Source organism: Barbatula barbatula, assembly GCF_947034865.1.
Source record: "Barbatula barbatula genome assembly, chromosome: 3".
NCBI lineage: Eukaryota > Metazoa > Chordata > Actinopteri > Cypriniformes > Nemacheilidae > Barbatula > Barbatula barbatula.
In genome coordinates, this window is record NC_136764.1 from 12,951,163 (window position 1) to 12,978,982 (window position 27,820).

Below are 27,820 nucleotides of genomic sequence, written 5' to 3' on the forward strand. Positions count from 1 at the left end.
ATACAATAGTTTGTTTACGCACAGCGTTAGTTATTAATGTGTATTCTTGAATATGTCACCTTTTATTTTTATAATGTACTAATATTGCTTTGATATACTGTGTGAATCTTTTTCTTTAAGCCTAAACTGTTGATATAGGCATGTTAATATTTGACCGCTGGATGGCAACGTTACCCAACTTAGCTGCAACTAAAGATGAATGCATTTCAGTTTCGTCCAGTTTCAAATCCTCTCACATGAAGGAGAAGCAGTAGTTACATCTCAGAGAGTGTACTGGCACTTTTTCAGTTTGACAGAGAGCAGACATGAGGGTACTGAAGCTGCCTGGTCTTGTTTTTGTGGTGAGTGGGTGAGTGCACCTGTTAAAGCAATTGTGTGAAATGTTGTCATCAATTACACACCCTCATGTTGTTCCAAGATGATTGGAGTTTTATTGGAAGGCTGTTATACAAATAATGCCTGTTAAATACATCGTATTTTAGTATTGTCAATTTGGGATTTGTACTACATCTACATTGTATTGTACATTGAATTGAACCCTTTGTGCTGCTAACCTAAAGCTTTAACAGTCGAGTTACATTGTGTGTGAGTGACACTTAGCAGATACTAACATATGCATAAAACGGAGACCATGCAACCAACCAATACATCTGAACAAGATACATTTATTGCAGATTAGAAGAATGTACATGCTGTCACAACGACGCACATAAAATAAACAGTAGACATCCCCAGGTGGATTAATATTGAACATAACCACTGCATAATACTGAAGAAATGTACAGTATCTGCAATAAAATATTTAATATACTTACCGATATAGAATTGTGCAAGGAAAAGACAGACTTACTGACATGCAAGAGCCAATGTGACTGTTTACTAATGATGTAACCAACACCAGCAGGGAGATATCGACATGTTTGATATCAGTATACATCACAACAGAACTGAATTTTACAAGATGGGGTCATGTAAAGTTGAAAAACAATACCAACAACACTGCAACAGATAAGTGTACCCAGTCAATGATCAAAAAGTTATTTTGAGCACTCCCACTTGTCTCAATTAATATTTAACATACACAAAAATACCATGGTTACAACTTGCATTCATGCAGTTTGCTGCTGGTTTGAATTTTAATGGTTTTAAATTGTAGTAAATTGCAAATGAATCGACGTGTTGATGTTTCAAACCATATAACCAGAATAAAAAAGAACCTTAAATGTTTTCCCAGTTAACTGTAGAAATCCTATCCTTTGAATATCCATCACTCTGAGTAAAAGTGTTTTATAGAGAAGGATTTAGGTATTTTGTTGTAATTTAAAATGGGGTAAAGTGAGCCAGGTTCTATATTTGCAAGTTATTTACATTAATCAGTATAGGGGACAGTTTCTATGACCACAAAGAAAGTGTCCAGGAACACTTGATTCCTTTGTAAGTCATAGTCGTAAGGATCTTTGCTTGTAATTTCATCAAATAAATGTGTTTTAGTCCTGGTTTCTTTGTTTCTCCTATTCTCCTCAGTCATTTTGCTGCGTGTTTTACCACGTGTCTTGGCCCTCAAGGGGGCGTGTTCATGTGAGAAAGTGACGTCAATACACACCCTCTGTACCTTTAAACCCTGCATTACCTCACTCTTCCCAATAGTGCCTTGCAAAGGTATTCTAAATCCATTAGCAATGGAATCTGTCTTCATGAATGCCTTTTTTAGCAGGGTGGTTTGATGTAGTTTGCCATTGGGCCATCTACTGAATGTTATTTTTACATTTGCTGTATTTTATTTATACATTTTTGGACGACACACTTGTCCTTATACAGTTTTATACAGAAAATGTGGGGTTTATTTTATTAGGTGACAAGTAAAGACTAAAATAGGGCAATTATTTTTCATCTAACCCATGTCAACGCAGACTGAATGTTTTTTGCAAATTGCATGTTACTTGTAACACCAAATTAAATGTAAAAGATTAAATAAACAAATTTGCAAGGCACTATAGTTATATGAGTGGTCGATGGTGATACAGTTGAAAAAAGTTTGATTTTTCTCATTACCAAGTATTTCAAAAGTGGCTTTGTGTGTGTGCAAGTTCTCAAACTGGAAGTGGAGGGCATAATACTTAAATATGTTGCCGGAGTGATTTTGTGCGTACTGTGTCATGCATTTTTCCCTGACAACTTCTCATCGAAGTCCCATGGACAGATTTCAGCCATGTTGTGGTAATCGGCTGGTGTTAGATTTGTGTTGTTCTCCGTTGTTGGAGGGTGTTTATCATTTGAGGTAACACTCGGCAATGTCTCAGACACCCATGGGCAAACTTCAGCATGCTTACTGCTGCTCATCACTGTCTCTCTAGTAGAGCTTCTTCTCCTGCCAGATGCCACTGCCATCTGGTCACCTTCTGATGACTGGCTTGTACGTCGTTTCTCTGAGGGTTTGCTCGAGGAGCTTCTCCGCTCTCTACAGTTGGATCTTCGCTTATCATCGTCTTTATCTTTTCCTCTCTCTTTGGAAGAGCATGATCCTTTTCTTTTTGCGCTTGAATCCCTTCTCTTTGAGTGATGTGTGGGGCTGGATGTCTTGTCTTGGTTAGGGGACACGGGTGGATCGTAATCCCAAGGGCAAATATCCACCATGAGAGCTGGTGGCTGCAAAAGGCTTCCTGTAGACTTAGAGATATCTGAGAGGATGATCTTGGGCTTTCCGTCTGTTGGTGTAACGCTTTTCTTGCGTCTTGTCCTATCAGGGGACAGCCCTGCAGTCTCTATGCCTTGGTCCTCAAAGTTCCACAGACTTTCATCTTTGTGGACAGTGAGATTAAGAGTTGATTTTGGTTTCCTCCCTTCGTCTCTGTCCGCAGTCTTGTCTCTGGACCGGCGCCGGTTCAAAGTAGACTGGCTCAATGTTTTCTGCTTGTGTGGAGAGCGTCCACTTTTAGGGCTGCTTCCATGAACAACGTTGGGTTCGCTAACAGCGATGGAAACGTGCTTTTGAGCCTTCCCCTCGGACGGAGTCGGAAGCTCTTCCACCTCCCAAGGGCACACCTCAGAGAGGTCGTACAGATCCTTGCTCCTCCCTGGTTCCGAACAAATGGATGGCTGACTGCCACTCACCTGTTGCTTCATGATCCCCATCTTACTCAGCGTCTTGGTGTACTCAACTGACTGGCTGATGATCATTTTTGGAAAACACTCAGGCGATTCTTCAACTTCAGAAAGCACAGCACTGTCCTTTCCTTTAAAACCCTTCTTGCTGGCATCCTCAATGCTGTGCGTCTTCCCCGCAATCCCCAGTGTCCTCTCTCTGGCGCTAGCAATCACAGACAATGATTTCTGTAACATCGACGTTCGGAGAAGTGCAGGCTTTTTATCCGCAGCCAGGTTGTGTGCACTAACCGATTTGCATACTAAGGGCACTGACTCAGTAGACTCTGCTAACTCGACTTTGGACACGTCTGGATTCTTCTTGTTAGACCTCCTGCCCATCAGTGTATCAAGCAGAGATGATTCAGTGGTGGAGTTCTCTATTTTATCATCAGGCACCCCAATTGTTCTTCCAGCTTCGTCGTGCGTATGGTCGTAGCTATGAGATCTCTTAAGCGAGAACATCTTGCTCCTCAGAGATTCTTCTCTAGGCTTTCCAGAGTGAGATGGGTCGAAAGGGTTTCTTCGCAGGGTACCTCTGTTACTTCCATGGTCACCTGCTTCCCTGTCTTCTCGGCTGTATTGCCGACTCACTGTCTCTGGTATTTCTGTGATTCGACGCATTATTGTCCGTCCGAGGCCCCTCTTGGAACTGCGCTTCTTCTGAAAGTGAGGGTTATTGGCTAGCATCTTCTTTCTTTTATAGATCTCCAGCTGGGCATAGAGTTTTTTAAGTTCCTCCTGATAAAAAAAAGAAACATACAAAGTAGTTATTATTTTAATGTTCTTGTATTAATGTTTTATCCACTTAAAGGTCCGGCAACTAGCGAATTGCAACCAATGGCTGTTTTCGCTTCTTTGCCGAAAGAGATAACAGTAATGTATTTTTGAAACATGCTCTTTAGAGCAGTTTGGCCGTTTAGGAATACTGTAGAAACAACATGACAAAATTCCATGTTAGATGACCTGTGGTGTGTGTAGATACAAATAGCTCAATCTAATGTAATATAAAACATAACGCTTCTTTATGTAAGGTGTGTATACACTTCTGAAGACATAGTTATGTATATTATATTGCATTTCAGTCCAAAGATCCTCCTGAAAATTACATATTGGACCTTTAAAGGTGCCGTAATAATTTTCTCGAAAACCATTTGAAAGAGTTGGCTGAAATAATGTTGAAATTACATATTTTGCCAATGGAAAAAATTTCAAATAACAAGTGTTACTGTATAACGGTGAACCTTTTGTACTTCTTATGTGACATTGGATGACATGATTTTGGAGAGCCTTTTAAAAAGACTATTCAGTGTTATTTGGTATTCAATCTTATGTGTTTCTAAATCATTGTTACACTATTTAAACAATGGTTTATACAGTGCAGTTTTACCTTATATTTTTCAGAATTGTAGCTTTTATTTATGTGTGTAAATGATTAGGAATCAGCTAGAAAGTCTTACCCTTATGTCCTCAGGGTCCAGGCTGTGTTCACTCCAGGCAGATGTTATGCTGCTGTTCATACAGGAGCCCGAGTGACCCATATCCAGCTCATCCTCATAAGCCTCAGTGGCAATGTCCTCCCGCGTATGAGTACCAGTGAAAAGGAACTAAAGTAAAAGATGAAACATGCTACCAAGAATTCTCCAACGCAGCATATGTTTTGTAGTATAAAGCCAAAATATTAGTCACCTTTGGAATGAGAAGTAATCCCAATGTAACAGTCACTGTCAGGTGGGCATGGACGAAAAATAGCATTTGCATCCAGTCTGGATGCAGCCCAGTCCCAAGAGTGAACCTGCAGACAAGACGTTGCTTTGTTAAAAGTGTCGAGAACAATTTCAGCAGTTATGCTAACATGCCCTCTTTCTAAAACATCTCCCAAAAAAAGATATTCGACAGATTCATGCATTTATGAATAAATAATAGTGTGCAAGGTAATATTTTGGTGCAAAAGTCCATTTTAATAATCCAAATGCTTATAATAACAAATATACACATTTACTATCTAAACTTTATCTGTCTGTCTTCATGCACGATTGAATTTGACCTTGCATACAATAATTGTTAATAATTGATATGCAGCACATCAGCTCATTTTAGGTCTGACTGTTGGGCACACCAATACAGCCGCTTAGCTACTTTAAAACTTCATGAACAATCCAGATATCAGTATTGACTGATCTCACAGTTTCTGTTATGCCAACACAGTCATGAAAATTGGGTTCGGATCAAGAGGCTGAAGAAGTAGATTTAAACATTTACCATGAAAACATACTTTTTGGTATATGAAGGTTTATCTGATGTTTGAATTTTGAGAACTGTTCATGAACATAAGATTTGTATACTCCAGTGCAGTGGTTGTTTACTACAACCCCAATTCCGGAAAAGTTGGGACGTTTTTTAAATTTGAATAAAATGAAAACTAAAGGAATTTCAAATCACATAAGCCAATATTTTATTCCCAATAGAACATAGGTCCCAACTTTTTTTGAGACATGTTGAAGGCATTACATTTTAAATGAGCTAAATTGGTGGATAAAAGTGTAAAAATTCTCGGTTTAAACATTTGCTATGTCTTGCTCTGCACTCCACTAGAACCAGTGTGCTCTTTGGCACTTTTTCTACTAAGCTTTTTCATACTTCTAAACCTACAGGTGCTGGAAATGATGGCTAATGCAGCAGGAGAAATAAATGTGGTTATAAGAGAATAAAGTAAAAGTGTGACAACAGCTTGCGTGCTGGTAGATTAAAAGAGTGTCACAGAAATAGGGGTTTATTTTCAGCCTTGATAGTTTTATGCACAAGCTGCCTAGTGCAGGCATGTTTTATTAACCTCGCTATCAGCCCTGTCCCTTCTGATGTTTGTCATTTAGCTGAGTGCAGCGGTTATTACCTTTTTCACAAGTTTACTGCAAAGTTCTGTGGATGTGACTTGAATTTGCCTTTCTTATCGTGGCACACTTAGCAACTTTTAGAAGTGGTGGTTACATAATACTCCCACAAATTGTCGAATAAATCCCTCTGTGCCAAAAATTGAAGCGCTTCTTTTTTAATGGTTTTGCTTATTTGCAATTTCATGTTAGTGTCTGGTAAAGTGTTTGCAGACAGTAGGAAGTTAATTTGAGGTAGATTCTGCCGGTGAGAAGCTACTGTTGGGAATTCTGAGATAAATATACACGAATGTGGGTTTCAGTTTCAAGTTCCTGTACAACGGCAACATTCTCTGCAGATGCAGCAAATCTCTGTTCTTTGTGGGTGTAGTAACTGACATTTTTGACTCGCCTGAGGGAATGCGATGACATTCTGACTAGAAACACAGAATAATTTTAGTGCCCCGCTTAAAACAAAACCGAACAGAGAAGAACAAAGATATCCACAAAACCTGCAGCACATGCTTATTTTTTAAGAAATACCTGTTAATCAATTTGTTAAGGAATCAATTTATTTACAATTGAAATATATTGAAATTCAACAATGTAGCAGTTTGTTACATTATTTTTATGTATATCCACAGCACCATGCACTAACCGAGCAACACTTTAAGTAACTAACCAATAGCTCCCACCATGCATAACACTACTTGGATGAACCTCAAACAATCAATTCATATTTAATTTGAACATTATACTATGTTATTCCTCAAGGGCAGTGTTGCAACCCACTCGCAGAGCAGCCGGCCGCATGAATAAGCATGCAACATCTTGATCATTCTTATGCTGTTGCACCCTTTTTCTGCATGCATAGTGCTCACCTAATAATGTGGAATACTGCAGAGATGAGGAGTTCATTATAAATGGCAACTGCCAAGTAGCGTGGCTCGTGAAATGTGGACGGAACAGTCCGTACAGCATGGCACAGATAAACCCCCCACAGCAGGAAGAGGAACTCCGCTAAAACGGGAACAGAAGAGCACAATGCCCAGTGCCATCACTAATTATTTATTATCAAGTCGGGGATTGTTGGCTGAAAAGATGTGATTTCACATGGACTGAAAGGCCATTTTCTCCTTTCTCTGTCCTTTGTCGCATCACTCAAGTAACATGCATGCAACCCACTAACTTAAATGCTGAGGCTCTTTTAGTCAAAAAGATTTAAAAATTGGTTTCATGATATCTTTGGATACTTTTGTAAATATGACTTTTTAAGGCTACACAGCTGTTAAAAGGATAGTTCAAATGAAGGTATTTGGAAGAATGCCATGAATCAAACAGGTGTCATCCCCCATTCTATGGCAATAAATGGGTGGTGAGATCTGTTTGGTTACTGACATCAATCCAAATTGGTTTGGAACAAACTGAGGGTGAGTAAAAGATGACAGAATTTTCATTCAAAGCAGAAGGTTTTCATCATTATGTTCTGAATGACGTCAACCTCTGAGCTGTATCTCTGCATCACTGGCCATGTCTCACACCTTCTTCTGCCACTTCGTCTGACCACACTCAGAAGATTAGATTACAGTGTCTCTTTGTTCAAAACTGAATTCAAGAGTCTGAAATTTTGTCATTATTCTTCATTTTCATCACTATTTTGAACTAAAGAACTACAGGCAGGGCTGACTGTTCAGTCAGGAATCAACCTAAATCCCATTATGACAAATACAATGAATGTTGTTGGTATGTCCAAAATATCTATAAATATTATAGCTGTTATTATTCAGATTATGAATAAGATCTCACCTGCAGCCATCATGTAGTCCCAGCTATCCAGCAGACACATGCTGAACTGCAGGCCCTCTGGGGTGACCCCGATGTCAATGAGGGCGTGTTGGGTGTCATGGTTCTGACACACGGCTGAGGTCCAGGCCACTAGGAACCATAGAACCACAAGCAGAATCACGACGAGCAGACGCATAACTCTCCAGCTTGTCATGTAGGGGATCCGCTGGGCCGTGCGTGACAAGAACACTTTTACAACCCTAGTCGTGAGAAAAGCACAAAAGCTGCCTCTGTAAATGAAAGCAACAACTGGATTTCTTACATACACCTGCATTTAGCTTTAAATGCTTAATGCTCTTGGAAAAAAGTGAAAACATAAATAGGAAAACTATGTAACATTACCATATACGTGACCCTGGACCACAAAATCAGTCATAAGTAGCACGGGTACAATACATTGTATTACGGTATATCACAATTATAAATGTTTCTTTAATGCCAAAAATCATTAGGATATTAAGTAAAGATCATGTTTAATGAAGATATTTTGAAAATGTCCAACCTTTAATATATCCAATATATCTCCTCAAGTTTGGTATCTTTGTAAAGCTTAGAAGAATTTCAACTTTCAAGTTCATCTACTCTTCACAACGTCAATAAAAGTGGTAAGCCAATAGAGAGTGTTAAAACAAACCTGTTCCTTCTTAGCAACGGCCTGCTACAGCGCCAGCGATGGACAACTTTTTTTCAACCTCAGATTTTCAAATAGTTGTATCTCGATCAATTATTGTCCTATCCTAACAAACCATACATCAAGGAAAGCTTATTTATTCAGCTTTCATGGGATGCATACTAAAAACCATACGACTGGTTTTGTGGTCCAGGGTCACACATAATTATACTATTTAAAATAAAGATAATTAAATATAGACAACGCATAGAGAAATGTATGAATGACCCAATCTTGCATTTAAAAATCTGTATCTGTAGAAATACATGTTCGTTTCTGAAGGAAATTGTTTTAGGTAAGGCTTATTGTGTATAGTGTTTATTGTACAATCACAGATTCCATTTTTCCCTGTAACATTAACAGGATTTTTCACAGTGTGTATTTATAAATGATGTTTAAATAACAAAGTTCGGGAGGAGCCATAGCATATAATCAGCCGGCTGGTCCACAATCAGCAATCACCGCACATACACAATCAGCCATAGCGAGCTCGCTCATAAATAGAGAAACCATTTTACCTCCTCGATCTCCTAAGATTAAGCATCGATAGTTCGACGCTATGTCCGAGACCCCCGTCATCGACGACTTGTCCGTCAACCGCAATCTTTCAGCGCTGCCGAGCACGTCTCATCAATCCAGCTCAGGATCGGGATCATCAAGCGATTCCCCGGCTTCTTCATACACCTCCACTCACAACACGAATCCCGCCATCCAGAAATGGACCGCTCTGTCTAACACGGACGTCAAATTTCACAGGTGGATGAACGAAGCGGAGCTTTTTTGCCTCTACGCCTCTTCCCTGGCGGATACCGCCTCACCGAAGTCCGCTACGGAAAAGTCCAGCGCCAAGCCGGGCACGGCTCGCGGTTCTCCTTATTCCCGGCCATGGCAATCCATCTCCGCGGCTCGTCGTGGCCGCCCGCAGGGAAGCCGGCACACCAGGATTTCGCCACAGATTTCCCGGACTCCATGAACCCACAGGTCCCTCTCGCCTTAGGCCAGCTTCGGCCCGCTGCCAAACATCCCTTCAGCAGTTAACACTGCGGGACGCCCACGAAAGATTAGCTCACCAGCACTTGAAGCTCCGTGCTTTACCACAGATTCCCAGCCCCTGGCTCTTGGCCCACGGCTAGCGATGCAGGCGCCGTTTCTTGGTCATTTCCCAACCACCTTAGTAGCCGCTGCTAGCGCGAGCATGGCTCCGCTAGCCGCTCCGCTGACGCCGCCCCTTCCATAGGTTTCGGAGGCTTTTACCAAGGTCGTTGGTTTGCATCCACTTGGCCCCCCAGCTCTAAGAGATTACGCAGGCTTTAGAATATTCAGCACTTTTCGAGCAGTATCCACTGGTCGTCGCAGCATCCCTATGTGGAAAAGAGTGGTCAGCTTCCAGTAAAATCGTAAATTGTGATAACGAGGCAACCGTTCATTGCATTAAAGTGGGGGAGTGGGAGCGGCCTTTGTTAATGCCGTTCCTCAGACGCCTCATCTGGATCTCAGCCCGTGACCAGTTCATTCTAACTGCCAAACACATTCCCGGATCAAAAAATCAGATTGGTGATGCCTTTTCTCGTTTAGCTTTCCAGAAGTTCAGGCTGCTGGCGCCCGAAGCAGACCCCTTGCCAACACCAGTAGGCCCTACCTCCCTTTTCGAGTTGATATTCCGGTAAACCACCCACAAAAAACCCTCCTCGATGCATCTCGAAACTCCATCATCCAAGCCGTCTCCCTTAGGACTCTCCAATCTTATCTCACTGCATGGAAAAGCTTCAAGTCGTTTCACCCCGCGTTCAACATTTCCTTTCCCACTTTTCTGTCCTCTCCATCACCTCCTCAATCTCCTTCCTAAACTCATCGAAAAACCTCCAAGCTGGCTCAATTAAAGGTTTCATGAGTGGAGTCCAGTCCTTCCACAAGCTCATATTCAACTCTCCATCCGCAGCCATAGCCAGCTCCCAAACATCTATGCTCATTAAGGGCATTCAAAGAACCCAGCCTGCTCGCCCAGACGCCAGGCAACCTATAAACCTGGATATACTGACCAGATGCATTTCCACCCTCCGTAAAGGATATCACTCCAAGCGCATCGATCGCACACTCGACACCATGTTTATCCTAGCCTTTTTCGGCTTTCTAAGATGTTCGGAAATTTCCACCACATCCATCTTCAAACCCGTAATCCATCCAACGTTATCAGACCTATCAGTACTCTATTCATACGCTGGGCTTAAACCTCCACCACTTCAGCCTTCATCTCCCTAGTGGGAGATCACCGCCATTGCAACCGCCTCAGTAATCACCAGGGATTCAGACCCCACCCGCAGGGGCCATCGCCCAAGTCTCGGGCTCTGCCGCAGCAGACTCTTCAGCAGAAGCCAACATCGCAGCAGCGACCTCCTCAGCTGAGGCCAGTGCTTCCATCCAAGACATTGAAGTCAGCATTGCAACAGCCTGAGCCGGGGACAGCTTTTTCATTCAAGCATGGAAACAAGCGCCGCGACAAGCACCCAAAGAAGCCAGAATTTCCATCTAAAGCGCTAAAAAGCCAGTGTCGCAGCAGCGATTGCCTCTGCAGAAGCCAGTGCTTTCACCTAAGGCGTCGAAGACAGCGATCGCCACCGCAGAGGCCAGAGCTTCCACCTAAGGCGTCGCAGCAGCGATCGCCTCCGCAGATGCCAGTGCTTCAATCTAAGGCGTCAAAGCCAGCGTCGCAGCAGCGATCGCCTCCGCAGAGGCCAGTGCTTCAATCTAAGGCGTCAAAGCCAGCGTCGCAGCAGCGATCGCCTCCGCAGAGGCCAGTGCTTCCAACTAAGGCGTCGCAGCAGCGATCGCCTCCACAGAGGTCAGTGCTTCCAACTAAGGCGTCGCAGCAGCGATCGCCTCCGCAGATGCCAGTGCTTCAATCTAAGGCTTCGAAGGCAGCGTCGCAGCAGCGATCGCCTCCGCAGAGGCCAGTGCTTCCAACTAAGGCATCGAAGCCAGCGTTGCAGCAGCGATCGCCTCCGCAGAGGCCAGTGCTTCCATCTCACGTTCTGCCATCCACGACTTTCTACGTATCAAGCACAACAGCAGCTTTCTCCCCAGCAGGAACCTCCATCAGGTGCTCTACTTCAGCTGGATCCCTCCTTCAGTAGCCTCCTCCCAGTATCAGTCCTCATCCCAGGGACACCCACGAAGATGTGTTCATTTTAGATAGTTTCCGAATTCCTATATTTACAACCTCCACGGGCACTTAGCCTACTTCCAGCCGCTCATGGGTTCCAACTTCTCATCACTCCAGCAGGCATGCTGGGGGGGTATGCGTACTCCGGCGGCTATCCCACTTCTTGCTTTATGGGGGTGTGCTCTGGGCTCAAAACGGTTCCGAGCTCGGCGCACTCACCCTGACCAAGGTGTAGTGTTTCGGGTTCGGATAGATCTGGCGAGCTCGGAGCCCGCTTCCCGGACAGCACGCCAAATACGCATAACCTTCATAACCAAGCTCTTGCTTTATTATCCCTATCAACGTCACTGTTATCTGCGCAGTTGAACTCGTGAAATGATGTTTAAATAACAAAGTTCGGGAGGAGCCGTAGCATATAATCAGCCGGCTGGTCCACAATCAGCAATCACCGCATATATACAATCAGCCATAGCGAGCTCGCTCATAAATAGAGAAACCATCTTACCTGCTCGATCTGCTAAGATTAAGCATCCCTCCTCCACCCCGGCTCCTCTACCAAACTCATTTTCTTGCAAGAGCCCCGGGGGGTGTGCTCTGGGCTCAAACCGGTTCCGAGCTCGGCGCACTCACCCTGACCAAGGTGTAGTGTTTCGGGCTCGGATAGATCTGGCGAGCTCGGAGCCCGCTTCCCGGACAGCACGCCAAATACGCATAACCTTCATAACCAAGCTCTTGCTTTATTATCCCTATCAACATCACTGTTATCTGCGCAGGTGAACTCGTGAACCAAATAGCTGTGAGCGTCTGCTCAGCGTTTGTCAGAACGATTTGCTGCTTTCTGACTATTATCTCTAATCAGTTCTTTTGTGCTGTAATTGGCAGTGTTATTCTTACTGTGCATTCACACCGGCAGTGACACTCAGCAACAAAGCAAGGTGATGTCATTTATTTCAATGGAGAGATGGCTACAGTGACTGTTGGCGACAATAGTATATTCCTGCACAATCGGAGGGTGCAGTTATAGGACCCTGGCTATAGGACCCCGGTTATAGGACTCTAGTTATTTTGTGACAGCGCCATTTGCCGAACTGGATGATAACCAGAAACAGTAATTTGAGATGGACGACATGGACAATCAAACTGTGAGTACCGATATTTAATTAATTTTTATTATATTACGATATTTTATTATATATCTAAACGAAGCAAAGTTTACATAGCAAAAGTGAACTATCAATTAATAATTAATTCCCACAAATTTTGAATTCCACGTTTCCATGTTTGTATGTCCTGTTCCTGCACTTACAAAATGGTCTGTATAAACTCCATGCTAGCACTAGTACTATATAATGGCTTGCTGTTCAGTAGTGGTGTTATAGTATATTTATATTAAAGTTTTTCATAGGCCATCATAAATGCCCTGGCTGTTCTCCAGAATGTCTGAGAAGGTCTTCCTTTCTGGGCCAGCTTATCAGAGTATATTGTTATTTTTTCACAATGCCCTGTGCACCCTTTTGTTATTGATATTTCTGTTAACACAACAGTGATTGTTCTCTGATAACCATTTCAGTGAAGTGGAAGAATTTAATAGACATATTGACAAACAATTGAGGAAAGAAGGGAGACCATTAGATTGGTGGGTATTGCTCTTATATTAACACATTTGAATTAGACGTCAGTAACATGGATAATCTTTTCTAGTTGAAGCCTACTACAGCCATTCTGTCTGTGGAGCAACTGATGCAAGAGGGGGTCTTTTTGGTGCTTTTGTTCTTGCACAAATAATTTTGTTCTTTCATATAATATAAATAAATACATGTGTATATATATACATACATTTATTTAAATTTATTGTTTAAAGAATGATATAAATTTTAATATGTTTTGTGTAAATTTATTATGCAGGCGGTTACCTGTATAATTTCAGAATCATTGTTCCGTAAACGACAGAAAAGCCGAGCAGGCGAACCCATCTCAGGAGAATGCACCGGAATACACTCGGATTGAAGTACTGTATCATAACCTGAAATGGCAAAAAGACAGAGAAAATTACAAAACAATGTTATGCTTTTTGCTGCCTGATGAATGCAGGAGGTTATGAAAATCACAAATATTTGTTATTGGTTTCTTCTCTTGAATTTCTTTATATACAGTATATACAGTATATCTATAAGCATAGATGGCTTTAAAAAATAAATATCAGTGAGGATTGGTGGAAAGATGCATGTGCTGGTCTCCCTCGGAAGAATCATCAGAACAGCTTTCCAATCCACAGTCATCCTCTTAAATGCAGCCCCTTCAGTATAATGAAACAGAACTGCCATGTGCAACTTCAAACCAAGATGAAGAATCAATTAGCAGTACTTCACAGGGCAAAGAAATAAACAAGCCACAAACTTGTTTGCACTCATTAAGAAGCAAGTTTAAGACTTGACACATGAAGGCATTTTACATTTCTCTTTCAGGGCTAGTTTTGAGTTGGATTTTCTTTTTTCATGAGTTTAAAAAGAGTATCTCTCTATATTATTTTCAAATATTTAACATGTTTAATCTTGTAAACTTCTGACTTCTATCTCTTTCTACTCTTTAAAAAAAACCTTAGCTCTGTATAGTGTGGTAGGCTATATGCGACCAGTTTTATTACACTTAGGCTTTTTGTTGTCCTTATGTTGTTCCAATTGCTTTTATTGTTTACCTCATTTGTAAATCGCTTTGGATAAAAGCGTCTGCTAAATGTAAATGTATAGACCATGGGACTCCATGCATGGCAGCTATCTATACTGTCAGTTGAGCAGAATTTCAAGGGTTTGTATCATCAAAACAAAGAAAAAAAGGTTTCCCTTCCCACCAACACTCTAAACATTAATTAATCAAAGGATTTATTTTTAACAAGTTGCACTCGATGGGCTCATGAATAATGCACAGTGCAGCACAGCAGCGCATAGAGAAACACATGCAGCTAGGAGAGCATCTGAGTGTATGCAAATATTTAAGTGCTGCATTCTCCTAATGTACATGTACAGACATGCATTTCATAAAGAACAAAAATGTACATTATAAAACAGTTTACTGTACCATGAAAAATTGTGATCTAATGAATTTCAGAGTGTAACAAGAGGAAAAGTGAAGAACAGGACTTAATTTTTTGAGTTTCAACATTCAATAATTGAAATGACACGTAAGCTGCTTTGTAGGTAACACCCACTCTCTCTCCCATACACATGAGCTGTTGACTATAGCAGATGGCATGAGAGGTGTGCTCAGATAAAGAACAGAGACAAATACCACAGGGAATAGAGCACATCAGATGACGTGTCTGTTTTAATTGAAGATTAACACTAAATTCAAGAGAACATCAAACCATGGCTAGATTTAACATTGTGAGGATAATTTCAAAATCACACAAATACCAAAATGCCACACCATCAGATCTTAGTCATGTGACAAAAAGTCAATAAGGCCCTAAATGAAGAATTTCACCACTGTCCTTCAAACTTCACAAGCACTTTGAAATACTTTTTATTGGTTAGATATATGCCAAACCCAGTGGCAGACATAATGTGTGACTAATAATGATTTATTGCAAAATGAAAAATGGCGAAATATGGAGATTCAAGGTTTTAGACGGACAGGAGCGATATGCAAGTTGTCACTGTAGCTGTGAGTGAAATGAGAAAGTAACTGAATTTTGCAGATATGTTCATGGGTATTGTCCTTTTGGCTTTGTTTTAATGTCAAATGGAATTTGGAAGTATGATTTCTAGCTTTGATTGTGTCATTTATACTCTGAAAGATACCTTATACATTAGTTTTTGACAGACTTATTATGAGACACATTGTTTGTGTCTCACTTATTCTTGAAATGTTCCATCCATGATATTTAATCAATCTTTTCCCAGTCACACATGAATAAAAAAACTCACTGCATCTGAAGTGAGTTTATGGTTAATTCATATCTGAGGGAGAACATATTCACAGATATCAAAGAAATATAGGACATCTCCCTTAATGTTTGACCAAAGCTCTTTTCAGAGTAAAAATGAACACTTTTTACAGTATGAACATGGGAACTGATGGGATTTCACTAGGCAGAGGGGATGTGGCAAAAATGAGAACTTCATTTGCATTAGAACTGTGGAAGGGGAACTCTGAGTGAATGCCGTTCACCATCAAACGCAGACTCAAACTGAGCTTCTAAATAAATTCAGTCTTTCCAAGTGTAACAAGCTTATGCAATACACAAGAACAGTTGTGCCACAAAAGAAAAACAGATCGTTGTAGAAAGAGCCTCAGGAGCAGAATGTGAAAATTTGTCAACTGGGGATAAAACCAAGAAGAGTGAACCTTTTCAGCTGTGTATTCAAAATGTCTGGTCTTTTAACTCTTTCCTATCCATCGCCGACATTGCTTTTCTGTCATTCATGACTTAATTCTTTCCCACCCACCATTGACATAGTTTTTCGGGTTTTCATTTTTTAACTGTTATACAATTGGGGGTGGATTTTGTTCATATACTGCAGAAGAAAATAATCTGGAGGCCATCAAAGTTTATGAAAATGCTGGCAATTGCTGGCAACTCTTTTGTTTGGACCTATGAAGTTAACATGAAATCTAAATTGACTGTTTACTCCCTTATTCCTGGTCCTATTGTGCATGATTTACTGGTGCATGTTATTGCAAAGAAAATCCTTGTCTTCATAATATTTTCTCAAAATTTTTATGGTAACTCTTAAACATAAAGGTGCTTCAAAATCATATAGAAGATTACACAAAGTTTTCTTTGTGGCAAAAAAGGGTTCTTTAGATCATAAAAGAAAGAGATGGTTCTTTAAAGAACAGAAGTAATACGGAAGATGACACTTACAGGAAAGTACAGAAGAACAGACCCCGCCAGAATCGCTTCGACAAGAATAAGACCAGATGCTCTGATTCTCTGAAACAAGGAAAGGAGAAAAAACAATCAAATAGTATTTGGGAAAGTAAGTTTGATTGTGAAAAATGGTTTTCCATTTAGTCCAATTGAACAATAGATAGTACCATTGTCACTGTTTAGTCTGCCATGTTTTGAAAAGCTTTTGCTTTAGTTTAATAGAAGTTCTGTGTGTTTGGACAGTTGTAAACTGGTTTACAAAAATGATAAAAAATGACTAAATGTTATAGGTGGGGCACAGCAGTTACCTTGTTGCGGCGAAAGTGGTAGACAACCAGCATACTAATGAAGTCCATGAGCATACAGAAGCCTTGAAATGAGACCATGGCCAGACGGAGGGCAGTGTCTTCTTGAGCCAGACATGGCGTGTCATTGTTGCAGATTGTACACCCTTCTCGGCACGGCAGACACCTCCCAGGCACTTCCCAGAATTCATCACTGTATGAGCCCCGTTCTGATTCTAACAACAACCACACTTTATCATATCTATTCATATGACTGTTTTGTATGCCTCTTTTTCACATAGTTGGTTGCACATAGTCAGAAACAAATGTATAGAATAATCCATTGTAAATTTCTTTGGATAAAGGCGTCTGCAAAATGCATGAATGTAATCTAGAGGCCAGGACATCACATGGACTTGGACCAGTAAGTAACCACCTAGCAACTACACAAATCCTTAGCAACTGCCTATTAATGCCATAGCAACTGTAAAGCAACATGCTAATACCACTCTAAACACCTCAGCAACTGGTGTCAAGTTTTGTGTGGGGAGGAACCACACACATTAACGATGTTGATATACAGATTTAATTTAAGTTAATCTAATGCTTGCAGCCCATGTTATTGCTAATTATTAACCGAAATGTTATGAAAATAAAAAAAAGAGTTTAAATGTATTATTGGTTAAAATGTTCCTACAGTTTTCTTTAACATAATCATTCAAACAACAAAAAAAGTAATGAATGTGTCATACTTACTTGAGAAGCCATTGAGTGTCACTCTACCCGGATGGTAGAAACCTGATTTGCATTGACACTTGTACTTATCCAACACAAATCCATGGCCTAGAATTGGTTTACACTAGAAAAGAAAGAGATGAAGTAGAATTCATTGGTAAGCAGTTGTTGAAACACATCATTGATGTTGATATGCCTGCGCATACAAATCAGTGTATGACATTAAAAAGTACTGCAGCGACATTAAAAAGTACCGCAGTTTTCTCTCGTGATACCTTGGTGTCGATTGGTCTGTGTAGTGAGGCATGAAATCGAACACCCGCCTTTCCCCGATGCTCTTGCAAAAATAAAATTTTGTGTCCTTTTAAAAGTTTACATAATCTCTACTTTAGAAACAAAATTCACTGTTTTTTTGTGAACTGTGAATAAAGAACATGACACTTCTTTATAAATATTTTGGAAGTGCGATGTACACTGAAGTGAGGTTTTCACAATATGTTTTATAACTGAGATCACAGAAATGTTTCTAGTTAAATAAGTCATTGTTTTGTCACCTTTATTTTTAGCAGGGAAGGCTCTATGAAAGCAGGTCTAAAACAAACATTAGAATAATGCAATGCTGTTTTAAAAAAAAATGATCTCTATTTTGGATTGACAGCTTCACTTACTATTGAGATTAGAGTACCTTCCAAAAGCCACTTAAATGGAGGCAACATAACACATTTTATGCGTTGCGCAAATACTGATATGTAAACTTAATTAAACCTGAGAAATAAACCAGCACAGTATTGCACATTGTGAAAGTAAATTGGGTTATTAAGTAAACTTATGAGTCTAATGAGAGCTGTGAGTAACTTGATCATGGCCTTGGTCTAGTTTTTTATTCACTTCAAAGTTAAAGGGAAACATGTATTTGCCTAAAGAAAATTAATTAATCATTGTTGTAGTGAAAAAAAACTTAAATACATGTTATTATATTGTATGTCAATAATAAAAGTGTACTATAATTTGGTGGTTTCTGACCGTATTGCAAAAATAACAATCCTCTAAAAAATAGAAAATTTCCGGCAGCTGGGGCACCAGATATACCATTTAAATTTCTTTAGCATTTCCAGTTTTTCTTGTAAATTGGCCATCTTTTTCTGTTACTTTTGTACCGTATTTCAAAAACCCAGGAACAATTTGTTAATAAAACGGTAACATTACAATTACCTTTGTAATTTGAAGAAATTAACTTAAATTTGTTCCTTTTTTATGTGAGGGGATCAGTGACCTGGATATGGTGTATAATATATGATTGTTGTTTATATAAAAATTAATTTACCACTGAAAGACTTGCAACCTTGAAGTGGGTGACCTGAGACAGTGTTTCAAATTAAATTTTAAGATCATGAGAAAACAAATAAACAAAAAATTAGGGGCTTTCAATTAAAAACTTACACAACAAAACACTGTCAGCATAAGCAGAGTTATGAGATCAATCTGTCATTGAAGACAGCACTGCTCAACCTCTCTACTGCTCGGCCCGGACATTACATGCCTGCTTGAGGATATGGATGTGAGTGTGACAGCACACTTTCAGGGATGATTCTCTGCCCTTTATAAGCAACATACACTAAAATAAAAAAATATATAATTGAAAATTTTAATGTTAATAGAACAAAATGAATGAGTGTAGACATGTTATTCTCATGTCTGTGGTTAATATATAAACCGATATAAAAACCAACCTGATCTCACAGGCAAACGTAACTATTTTAATGAGGGGTGATGTCAAGTCAAGTCAAGTCAAGTCAGCTTTATTTATATAGCGCTTTTTACAATTTTCATTGTTACAAAGCAGCTGTACAAGAAAACATTGACTATAAGTAAAACATAAAAGGTTATGGAAGTCAAAACACAGGTCAAATATCAGACACACAATTAATTCCTATATGCAGTGTTAATTAAATAAGACAAATTCGATGTCATATGAAAAGAAATAAAACATGTTGATTGTTGGAAATTAGCAAGAATGGTGCCCTACTCCTAAACCTAACAGAAAGCATTCTTCTAAAATGTAGAAGTGATATTGTATACATTCAAACGAATTAGCCAGCTAGTAAAATATATAGGGCATTCTAAATTATTCAAGAATTGACTGGTCATAAATATACCTTGAGAAAACAGCATGAGTAAACATGACTCACAGAAGCAACATTCATCTTGGCAACAATTAAGAAATAAAGTTCCTGCCAGTCACACTTACAAGAGCAATGCAACATTATGGGACTAAATGCAGGCGTCTCAGGACATTTATAAACATTTTAAAAGTTAAAGGACTTTTACACTGTCAACTAGAATGTGGTGCTCATAGGACATTGAAAATATTAATTGCAATAGTTAAAGATGCATATTTGAATGCCCCTTTCCTAAATTGCTCCGCAGAGGAAGGAAAATTGGGTTTGGAACCGCTTGAGGGAGAAATGATCTTTTTAGGTGAACCATAACTTTTTATATACAGTATTTAGGCCCAAAGTCAAATACAAATGAGGTGTGAGATGTTTATGCAATAAGGCAACTCATTATATTCAGAAACAGTAGTTCTCTATTGACTTTCAGCTTATGAGATCCATCATGGCACAACATTACCCTCACAACTAATTATATGGAAGAAACAAATAAAGGTCTTGTACTAAATAGCATAAATAACCTTGATGTTGCCGAGCTCTTTGGTGAAGACTTTTTTCTGTGGAGAAAATCTCTAGATCTGTGACAAAAGGAAAATAAAGCTTGGCATCCACTCAAACCATCATTCAGAGTAATACACCTTGGGGTCAAAGTCATTGCAGGACATCAAGTGCACATGATGCACTCCTCCTTAATGTCAACCTCTAACTGATGCTCCTTGGCTCGTCTTAAATGACAGGGAAGATTTTAGGTGGCACATCTTGCTGCTTAGGCTGAGGCTATAAATAGATTCCTGCTCTTAGGGAGTGATACACAGACAGACAGACACATGCTTGCTTCTTTTTTCCTCTTTCTCTGTTGGAAACACACAAGATCTCAGGAGCAGTTTTGCTCAAGTCGATGTGACCGGAAGCAAACGTTCCTCTTGTGAAGGTTTTGTGCTTTTTCTTCACTTCTCCTTCGGTGTTCCCATGAGGAGGACCACATAGACACAGAGCCCAGTCAATAATTCAGGAAAGCCCCCGCAATCCATTACACTGCATTCATAATAGATCAGAAGATAGCCTACTAGGATGTTCTCCTCAACACAATAACGATATATCAGCTAGTACCTGGGTTGTGGCGTGTATCATGAAGCGAGGTGAACAAACTCAGAGTTGCAGATTAAGTTTTGAGTAGACAAAACCAGACAAACCCAAGCTGGTTTAGATCAGGTTCAGCTATAGCACAACGCTTGGTATAAACGTTCTCTGTCAACTCTGGTTTGATCCAGAGTTTGTGAGGTGCGTGCACCTGAAAGTGTGACACGTTTGGCAAACAGCCAATCACACGGAACATGGAAAGCATCATTAGTTTGATTGACTTCTCGCAAGTATCAGCGCAATTAACTTTTCTGTTGAAGATTAAAAGATCTTTAAATGAATTGAAACACATTAACAAGGCAGGAATAAACACTGTGTCAGGAATGTGAATGAAGAACCCAAGTGCAGGCAGACACGGGGATGAAGGGGTTAGCACCAGGACTTTTAATAAATACAAAACACAAAACAAAAGCCCACAATGGGGTAAAAGAACATACAAGAACTGAAGGAGGACTTAACTATAAAACACAGACTAGAACTAACACTCACACAGACTAAATATACTTAAACGTATTTGTCAGGACAAGGCTTCTAGGGCGGGGTAACAAGTACAACGAACAAGCACAGGACAATGAACACGAGGATGTTTTAAAGGGGAACAAACACGGGATAATTACTAAGGGGCAGGTGAAGGTAATCAAACACTAATGGGAAGGCTAACGAGACAAAAGGGCGGGAAACACTGACGAGACACGAGAAAGCACATGGCAAGTCAAAATCTGAACAAAGCCATGTCTTTCTCACACAAAACCTAAGGCTATGCCATGACTCCACTGCAAGACCAAGAATAAACATGACATGATAGCGGAATCATGACACACTGCTGCATTGAAGGTTTGAGAAGGCAGCTAAGTACTCTATCAATAAAGAATCAACTGAATTTTAATTATTCATATAGGTGTTCAATAAAATCAATAGATATGTATGCTTCATTACTTTAAAATGCTTTACATATTAAAGTTTGTTTTATACGAATATAGTTATATTAATTTAAATACTTGTAACGATTAAGATCCGTGAGGGAACGCATCTCTCACAGAGGAGCTCCGGGAGCATAAAAGGATGAGCGACAGGAGGCTATGACGAGAGAGGACCAGGCCTGGACTTTATGGTGTGTTTTAGTGTGTTTGTATGGCCGGCAGTTGACCGGTTTGTTGTTTATTTGTTATATTAAAAGTCTGTTTTACCTTCGCCAGTTCCTGCCTCCTTCCTTCCTTGTCTTGAACTTTGCTACAATGCTATGTTTAATATTAATGAATTAATATTAATTATCAACTCATATAATAATTATATAAATGTGTTTTAAATTATAATCAATAAATGTAAATATACAAGAGAAAATATTTGATTTTCTCTTGTATATTTACGCTCAAAACCAACCCATCTCTTGAGCCCGAAAACTCGGAGTTTGCTCAAACCAAACGCAAACGTACCTGGGTTAAAACCCAAACCAGCTTTGTGATATAGGGCACTAGTCAGGCGGTGTGATGATAGAAATTGATGTTTTTATACTGTATAACTGTAGATATGATTGTTGTTGGGTGAGACTGTGAAAATAAAATTCATTTTGTTTGCAATTTAAATATAATGGCAAAATACATTTAATTTTTAAAATATACGTTTTTTATTTATTTCCCTTTAAAAATAAATAGACATACACATTTTTATCTATGTTTTTTGGTTATCTGTGTTTTTATGTAGTTCTGTTATCTCCACCCCTTTGGAATATGTACAAATACTTCAGTGTTTCCGTTGTGTGTTGTTTGATTTTTTATGTAACGTACATGTTGTTGTTGTTTTTTTTACCCCTTTGACCCACAAAGAAACAAATGTGCTGGACTCCAATAGAGCCAAAAACATATGACGTAATAAATAAACCCACACAGAAATGTCTTTTAGTGTGTGCATCTTTCAAAAACATCTAAGCCAGCGCAAACTCTCATTGGCACAGAGGCAGAACAGCTTGGATGGTCTAATTATCTCTCACAGAGCAAATTCCAGCACAGCTTAGCACACACTCTAGTCAAGCGGTGGATGATAAATCCTCCATTTATTTCATCTCAAATACAAACAGACATAATGAACTAACCTGGAGGGACAATGAAGCTTCAAGGTGAACAAACTGAACTGAAAAAATATAGCAAATGGGGAAATTAATTGGAATGCTGAATGGATGCTAATGACGTTTTACGTTAGGGACTTATTGACACTGGAATGCTTTATATTAGTTAACTCAGGAGTCATCACCCACAACTGGCGGGTCTGTTCTGATCAGGACAACAGGAGAGAAGAATGCAAAATGTATATAATAAAATGCAATCCCATCATGTAGCTAATGTAGTAAATAAACAAAACAAAGAGGCTTGGTATTTGTTGTTACGGATGTCAAAGGCTGTGTGTTCAAAGTCTACATACAATTGTCACACATTTGCTTGTTTGGCATATACTTCAGACAGCTGCTTTCGTCCTCAAAACCATTAACAAACTACACAATATAAAACTAAATGTGTTATAATGATACGGACACTCACCTCCATAGTTGTCAAGTTACAACGATGTGTGCCTGCAAACCAGCCACTGCTTGAGCACTGGTCAATGTCCACATCCTGGAGATTAACATCCACACGCACAACTCCTCTACAGAAGGACAGAGCGAAGAAAGAGAGAAGAACATTTTACTAAAGATTAAATTATCTGAGCAACAAACAACAAATGCTTACGCATGTTGCAGCCAATAATAAAAATGATTTATTTTTTCGCCCTTATAAACCTGTATGACTTTCTTCTACTTTTCTCTTCAAAATATCTTCTTTTGTGTTCCACAGATCATGTACAGGATTTCATGTACGTGCCTGACCAGAAGTTAACTTCCAGTCTGTGTTTGGTTTTGAAAAATAAAAATTAATTTATTTCATTTATATAAATATACATTTATATTTTATTGTATATTAATTGTAATAAATGAAATTAATTTATTATTTGCGGAGGTCTTCTGAAAGGTAAGTTTGGACCACATAACGTTTTTCTCACTTCACAGTTAGTCAATTCCTGGTGGGAAAATGAATTAAAAACAATTTCTCTAGTTTTTACTTTATTTTGCATTAGTAACTTCATAACTCTGCATTGTTCTCTTGCGGCATTGAAGATGCGGCATCATTAGATGACACACAGACGTTGTTATCACCTCTGCATAAGCATATTCAAAATGACCTGGCAACTCCTGCTGGTTGGTGATGTAAGATGTTAATGCAAGCATTATCACTTTCTAACTAGAAGGGGGAAATCCAGCACTCTGGTTCATTATGTGAAAATGTGAGATGTTGCCATTAGGCTCTTTCTCCACATAGCAGTCCATTAGGGGGATCTTCTTTCATTGTCCCATAAGGCATGTTATTTGAGACATGAGGACCATGCTGTTTCTTATTGACTTGATGTTCTCTCACACGTTTTGTGGGTTTATGAGTATAGCTTATGTTATGGCATCTGTCAATAAGGAAAAGCGGGACTAGGCATTGTTCAGTAAAATATTTGTTGTATTTTTTTGTTGGTTTTCCTAATAAGAAGCTCATCCATCTCTATTATCGTGACTCAATAGATATCTGTAAATTAATCTTTATCATTTAATGCCCGGCAACAGCATGAGGGGTGACATGTAAAGAATATGCAGCACAATACAGCCCACAGTAGGAAACTATAGATGGTTTGCAACATAAACAAATGTTTCCACGCATGCCTGCTTTTGTGGCCCAATCTTAACATCCGGTACACATCCGCAAAGAATAGAGTCCCTGTAGAGTATATCTGATAACAAGCAAAAGAAGTAAATTACATTAGCTAGCATGTTTAGATTTTGGGTTACCAGTAGAAGAACCGTTACATGGCTAAACATTTTTTCAACAAATTGTTTATTTGATAAAATTTGTATAAAATATAATACAACAAATGTATTTAATACAATTATTATGTAAAATTAAGCTGGCGAGCTGTTATAATGTATAAAACAGCTTTGGATTTAACAGCTGGAGTTTAAATTCGTTGTTGATTTTAGTTCTACATGCAGGTAACCAACATTATAATATGTGTTATGTTTTATGTTCTTACATGCGTTATATAGTTATGAAAATCATTTTCTATTAGTGTTAATTAATTGTGTTAGTTAGTAGGGTCACTAGGTTGAATATTAAATTCATGTTCAGGAGGTGCATTAGCACACCCTTTGCTTCTGGGGTTTCTATTTATTTGGTGGCAGACATTTGGGAAATAATACTGGTTGTTGTTTGCATGGGGCCTTCACATTAATTCTCACTGCTCAGTATACCCGTTTCATTATAAAATCCAGTGAAGGCCCACAAGGTAGAAGCCATCTGTCTTCTGAGAGGCGACACCTGCAGATAGCTGAAACTGCCAGCACTCTGTGTTATCTTTAGGCAAGAAAATGGAGCGTGAGCGGGGAAGGAAGAGAGATGAGAAAAGAGAGAGGCAAGTGAGAAATATCTGGCCGAGTCTGCTGTTCTTAAATATTGAATGATCGTGATTTGAACAACCCTTTCCTTCCGTACATGGGCTTTTCTCAAACTATTAATGTGAAGATGAGCAAGTTGTACCATCACAGATAAAACGAATGTACTGTGAGAAAAACTTAGAAAGGTAATTATAGGTAAAATACCCTAATAAATTGATATCTACTCAGACGAAAAGCACCATGCAAGTAAAGCTGCTTCAAAAAATTACTTTATAATTGTTATTTTATATTCCTCAAACATCAACCAATACAGAAGACACTAGTGCGTCATCCTAAACAATGTCTCTTTAGATGTCCACCCAAGTGAAAAACGAAAAATGGAAGGTGGAAAATATGTTATTTATTTACCCAATGAGCAATAATACACACAGGTAGCCAATAAAACAGATACACTTTTAAAAATAAAGGTGCTTAAAAGGTTCTTTGCAGCGATACCATTTCTGGTTCCATAAAGAACCATTCAGTCAAAGGTTCTTTAAAGAACCATCTCTTTCTGCTTGAAGAACCTTTTTTGAAACAGATGGAACCAAAAGCTTCTTCTATGGCATCAAACAACTTTTTGAAGCACCTTTTTTTTAAGAGTGAAGGGCAAATCTTGGATATCCTCATTTTAGCATAAAGGGGTTTAAATGACTTTTTAGTTGCATTTATGTTGCATTCACTTTTCAATGTGAAATGGCAAACACAACAAACTCCAAGAATAGCCCAAAAACTCAAGTGTTTACAAATGTCACGTGCGCATTTCAAGATTAATGTGCAGCTAGCCCAAAGATGAAGATAAGCTGCAGCCAATCTATTTATGATTTCATTGATTCTGAAATAGCTTGGAGCAGGATTTGTAAATATCAAGAGGTGTAAAGCTCATAAATCTGAACTACATAGTAAATTTGTTTTGAAATGAACTGATCGAAAGTTGAATTTCTTACAGCCTTAGTAAGAGTCTAAATCAATACTCAAATCATTTAGGAATTCCTTAACAACCATGTTTAAATGCTATTGTTAATATTTATCGCTGTCATGTATTTCTTTAAAACTATGTAATACTCTATTTTAATCATTATTAACAATGCTAACAACTATAATAACTTTATGTGATTTTGCCTTTTTTTAAATGATGTTTGACTTGGTCATGTCATTTTGAAACTACAACTTATTATGATTGCAAACTTATGTCCGAATAATATGTAAGAATAAAACTCTGATCTTGGGGGTGTAGCCATTGCCTCTTCAACCTGGATATTTAATTTGATAGACCCAGGACAGGAGTTGGTGCTTAACTTGAAGTTGACTTTTTGTTATACATAACCAAGTGATTTGAGAAATATGAATATCTACAGAATGTTAATGAAGTTATCATCTGTTGTGTTTATTTGGAATTTCTGCTTGTATTTTGACGTCATTGCGCTCCTCTCTGTTTTTTTCTGAAATAATAATAACTGTTCATTTTAAGTCTGCGTGAAACAGACCAAGGTCCACACATTTGAAGCTGATGATTTACTAAATCATGTGTCACAAAATGTATAAATTGTTTTACCTAAACTCTGGCGCTTTGTTGTTCTTCAAGCCATAGAAACCCGCAGAGAGTGTTAAAAGCCAGTGCGGCACAAAACTGCCATGCTCACACTCCAGGTAGGGCGCAGACCATTTGACGTGAGTTCTGTCTAAAAAATATCCGTCCCGTGATGCTGGAAACCCTTGACTTTTGTGTAAGTGGTGTCTCTTTCGGTCCCTAAACTCGTTGTACCAGTCGGACTCAGATGTCCTGTTATTAAGGCGATGGTGCGCCGTGCTGGAGAGATCTTGAATCACTATTCGGTTCTCGGATCTGGTTGCCTGTAGAAAGACCTGAGGACCAGGCGCCTCTGGTGACTCCGTGTGAAATGTCACCACTGCCCGATGGATTTTAGGATTCCATTCCATCATACTCCTCACCAACACCTGGTACCACTGGATGCCCTTCGCGATGTGGTGCTCCCTTGATGTATTGGATTGCAGGAGCATGTTTAGGAAGTTGGTGGCGTGCGCCATGGTGTCGAGGATGCTTTGAAGGGAGTCGTGCAAGGCGACGTGCGCGCCACCGCGGAGACTGCTCAGCTCATACCGTCTGGAACAATTGACATGCTTCAGAGTGGTCGAGTCCCCAGTGTGCAGAAACGCTGTGACCACCCGTGGCAGATCCTCCTCGATTTTATGCGCCACCACTGTTCGCTCGGTGACAGATGGGTTGTTGGAGACGGCCGGGTGATGGTGCAGCGTCTCCTTAGTATTAGGCGTGCTGTAAACAGGGTATTTCGCCTTGATTTCTGCGTCTTTGTCGCTCTCCGACCATTCCACGTAGCCATAATTTGATCCCTTCGCAATTCCCATTTGCAAAAGAAGACAGAGCAGGAATGCATCCATACCTCGACGCCA

At 39.4% G+C, this 27,820-nt stretch overlaps 1 protein-coding gene across 1 annotated transcript; it reads right to left on the reverse strand.

The window, feature by feature from the left end:
• Window positions 1-653: 653 nt before the first annotated feature.
• Window positions 654-27,820, reverse strand: gpr158b (G protein-coupled receptor 158b). Its single transcript, XM_079452533.1, has 11 exons — window positions 26,943-27,820; window positions 23,418-23,523; window positions 17,597-17,699; window positions 16,865-17,076; window positions 16,551-16,619; window positions 13,600-13,709; window positions 7,818-8,056; window positions 6,893-7,031; window positions 4,831-4,936; window positions 4,602-4,748; window positions 654-3,882 (listed from the first exon to the last, which is right to left on the reverse strand). Exons 1-11 carry the CDS (start codon window positions 27,806-27,808, stop codon window positions 2,155-2,157), a joined length of 3,825 nt encoding a protein of 1,274 aa, XP_079308659.1. The 5' UTR covers window positions 27,809-27,820; the 3' UTR covers window positions 654-2,154.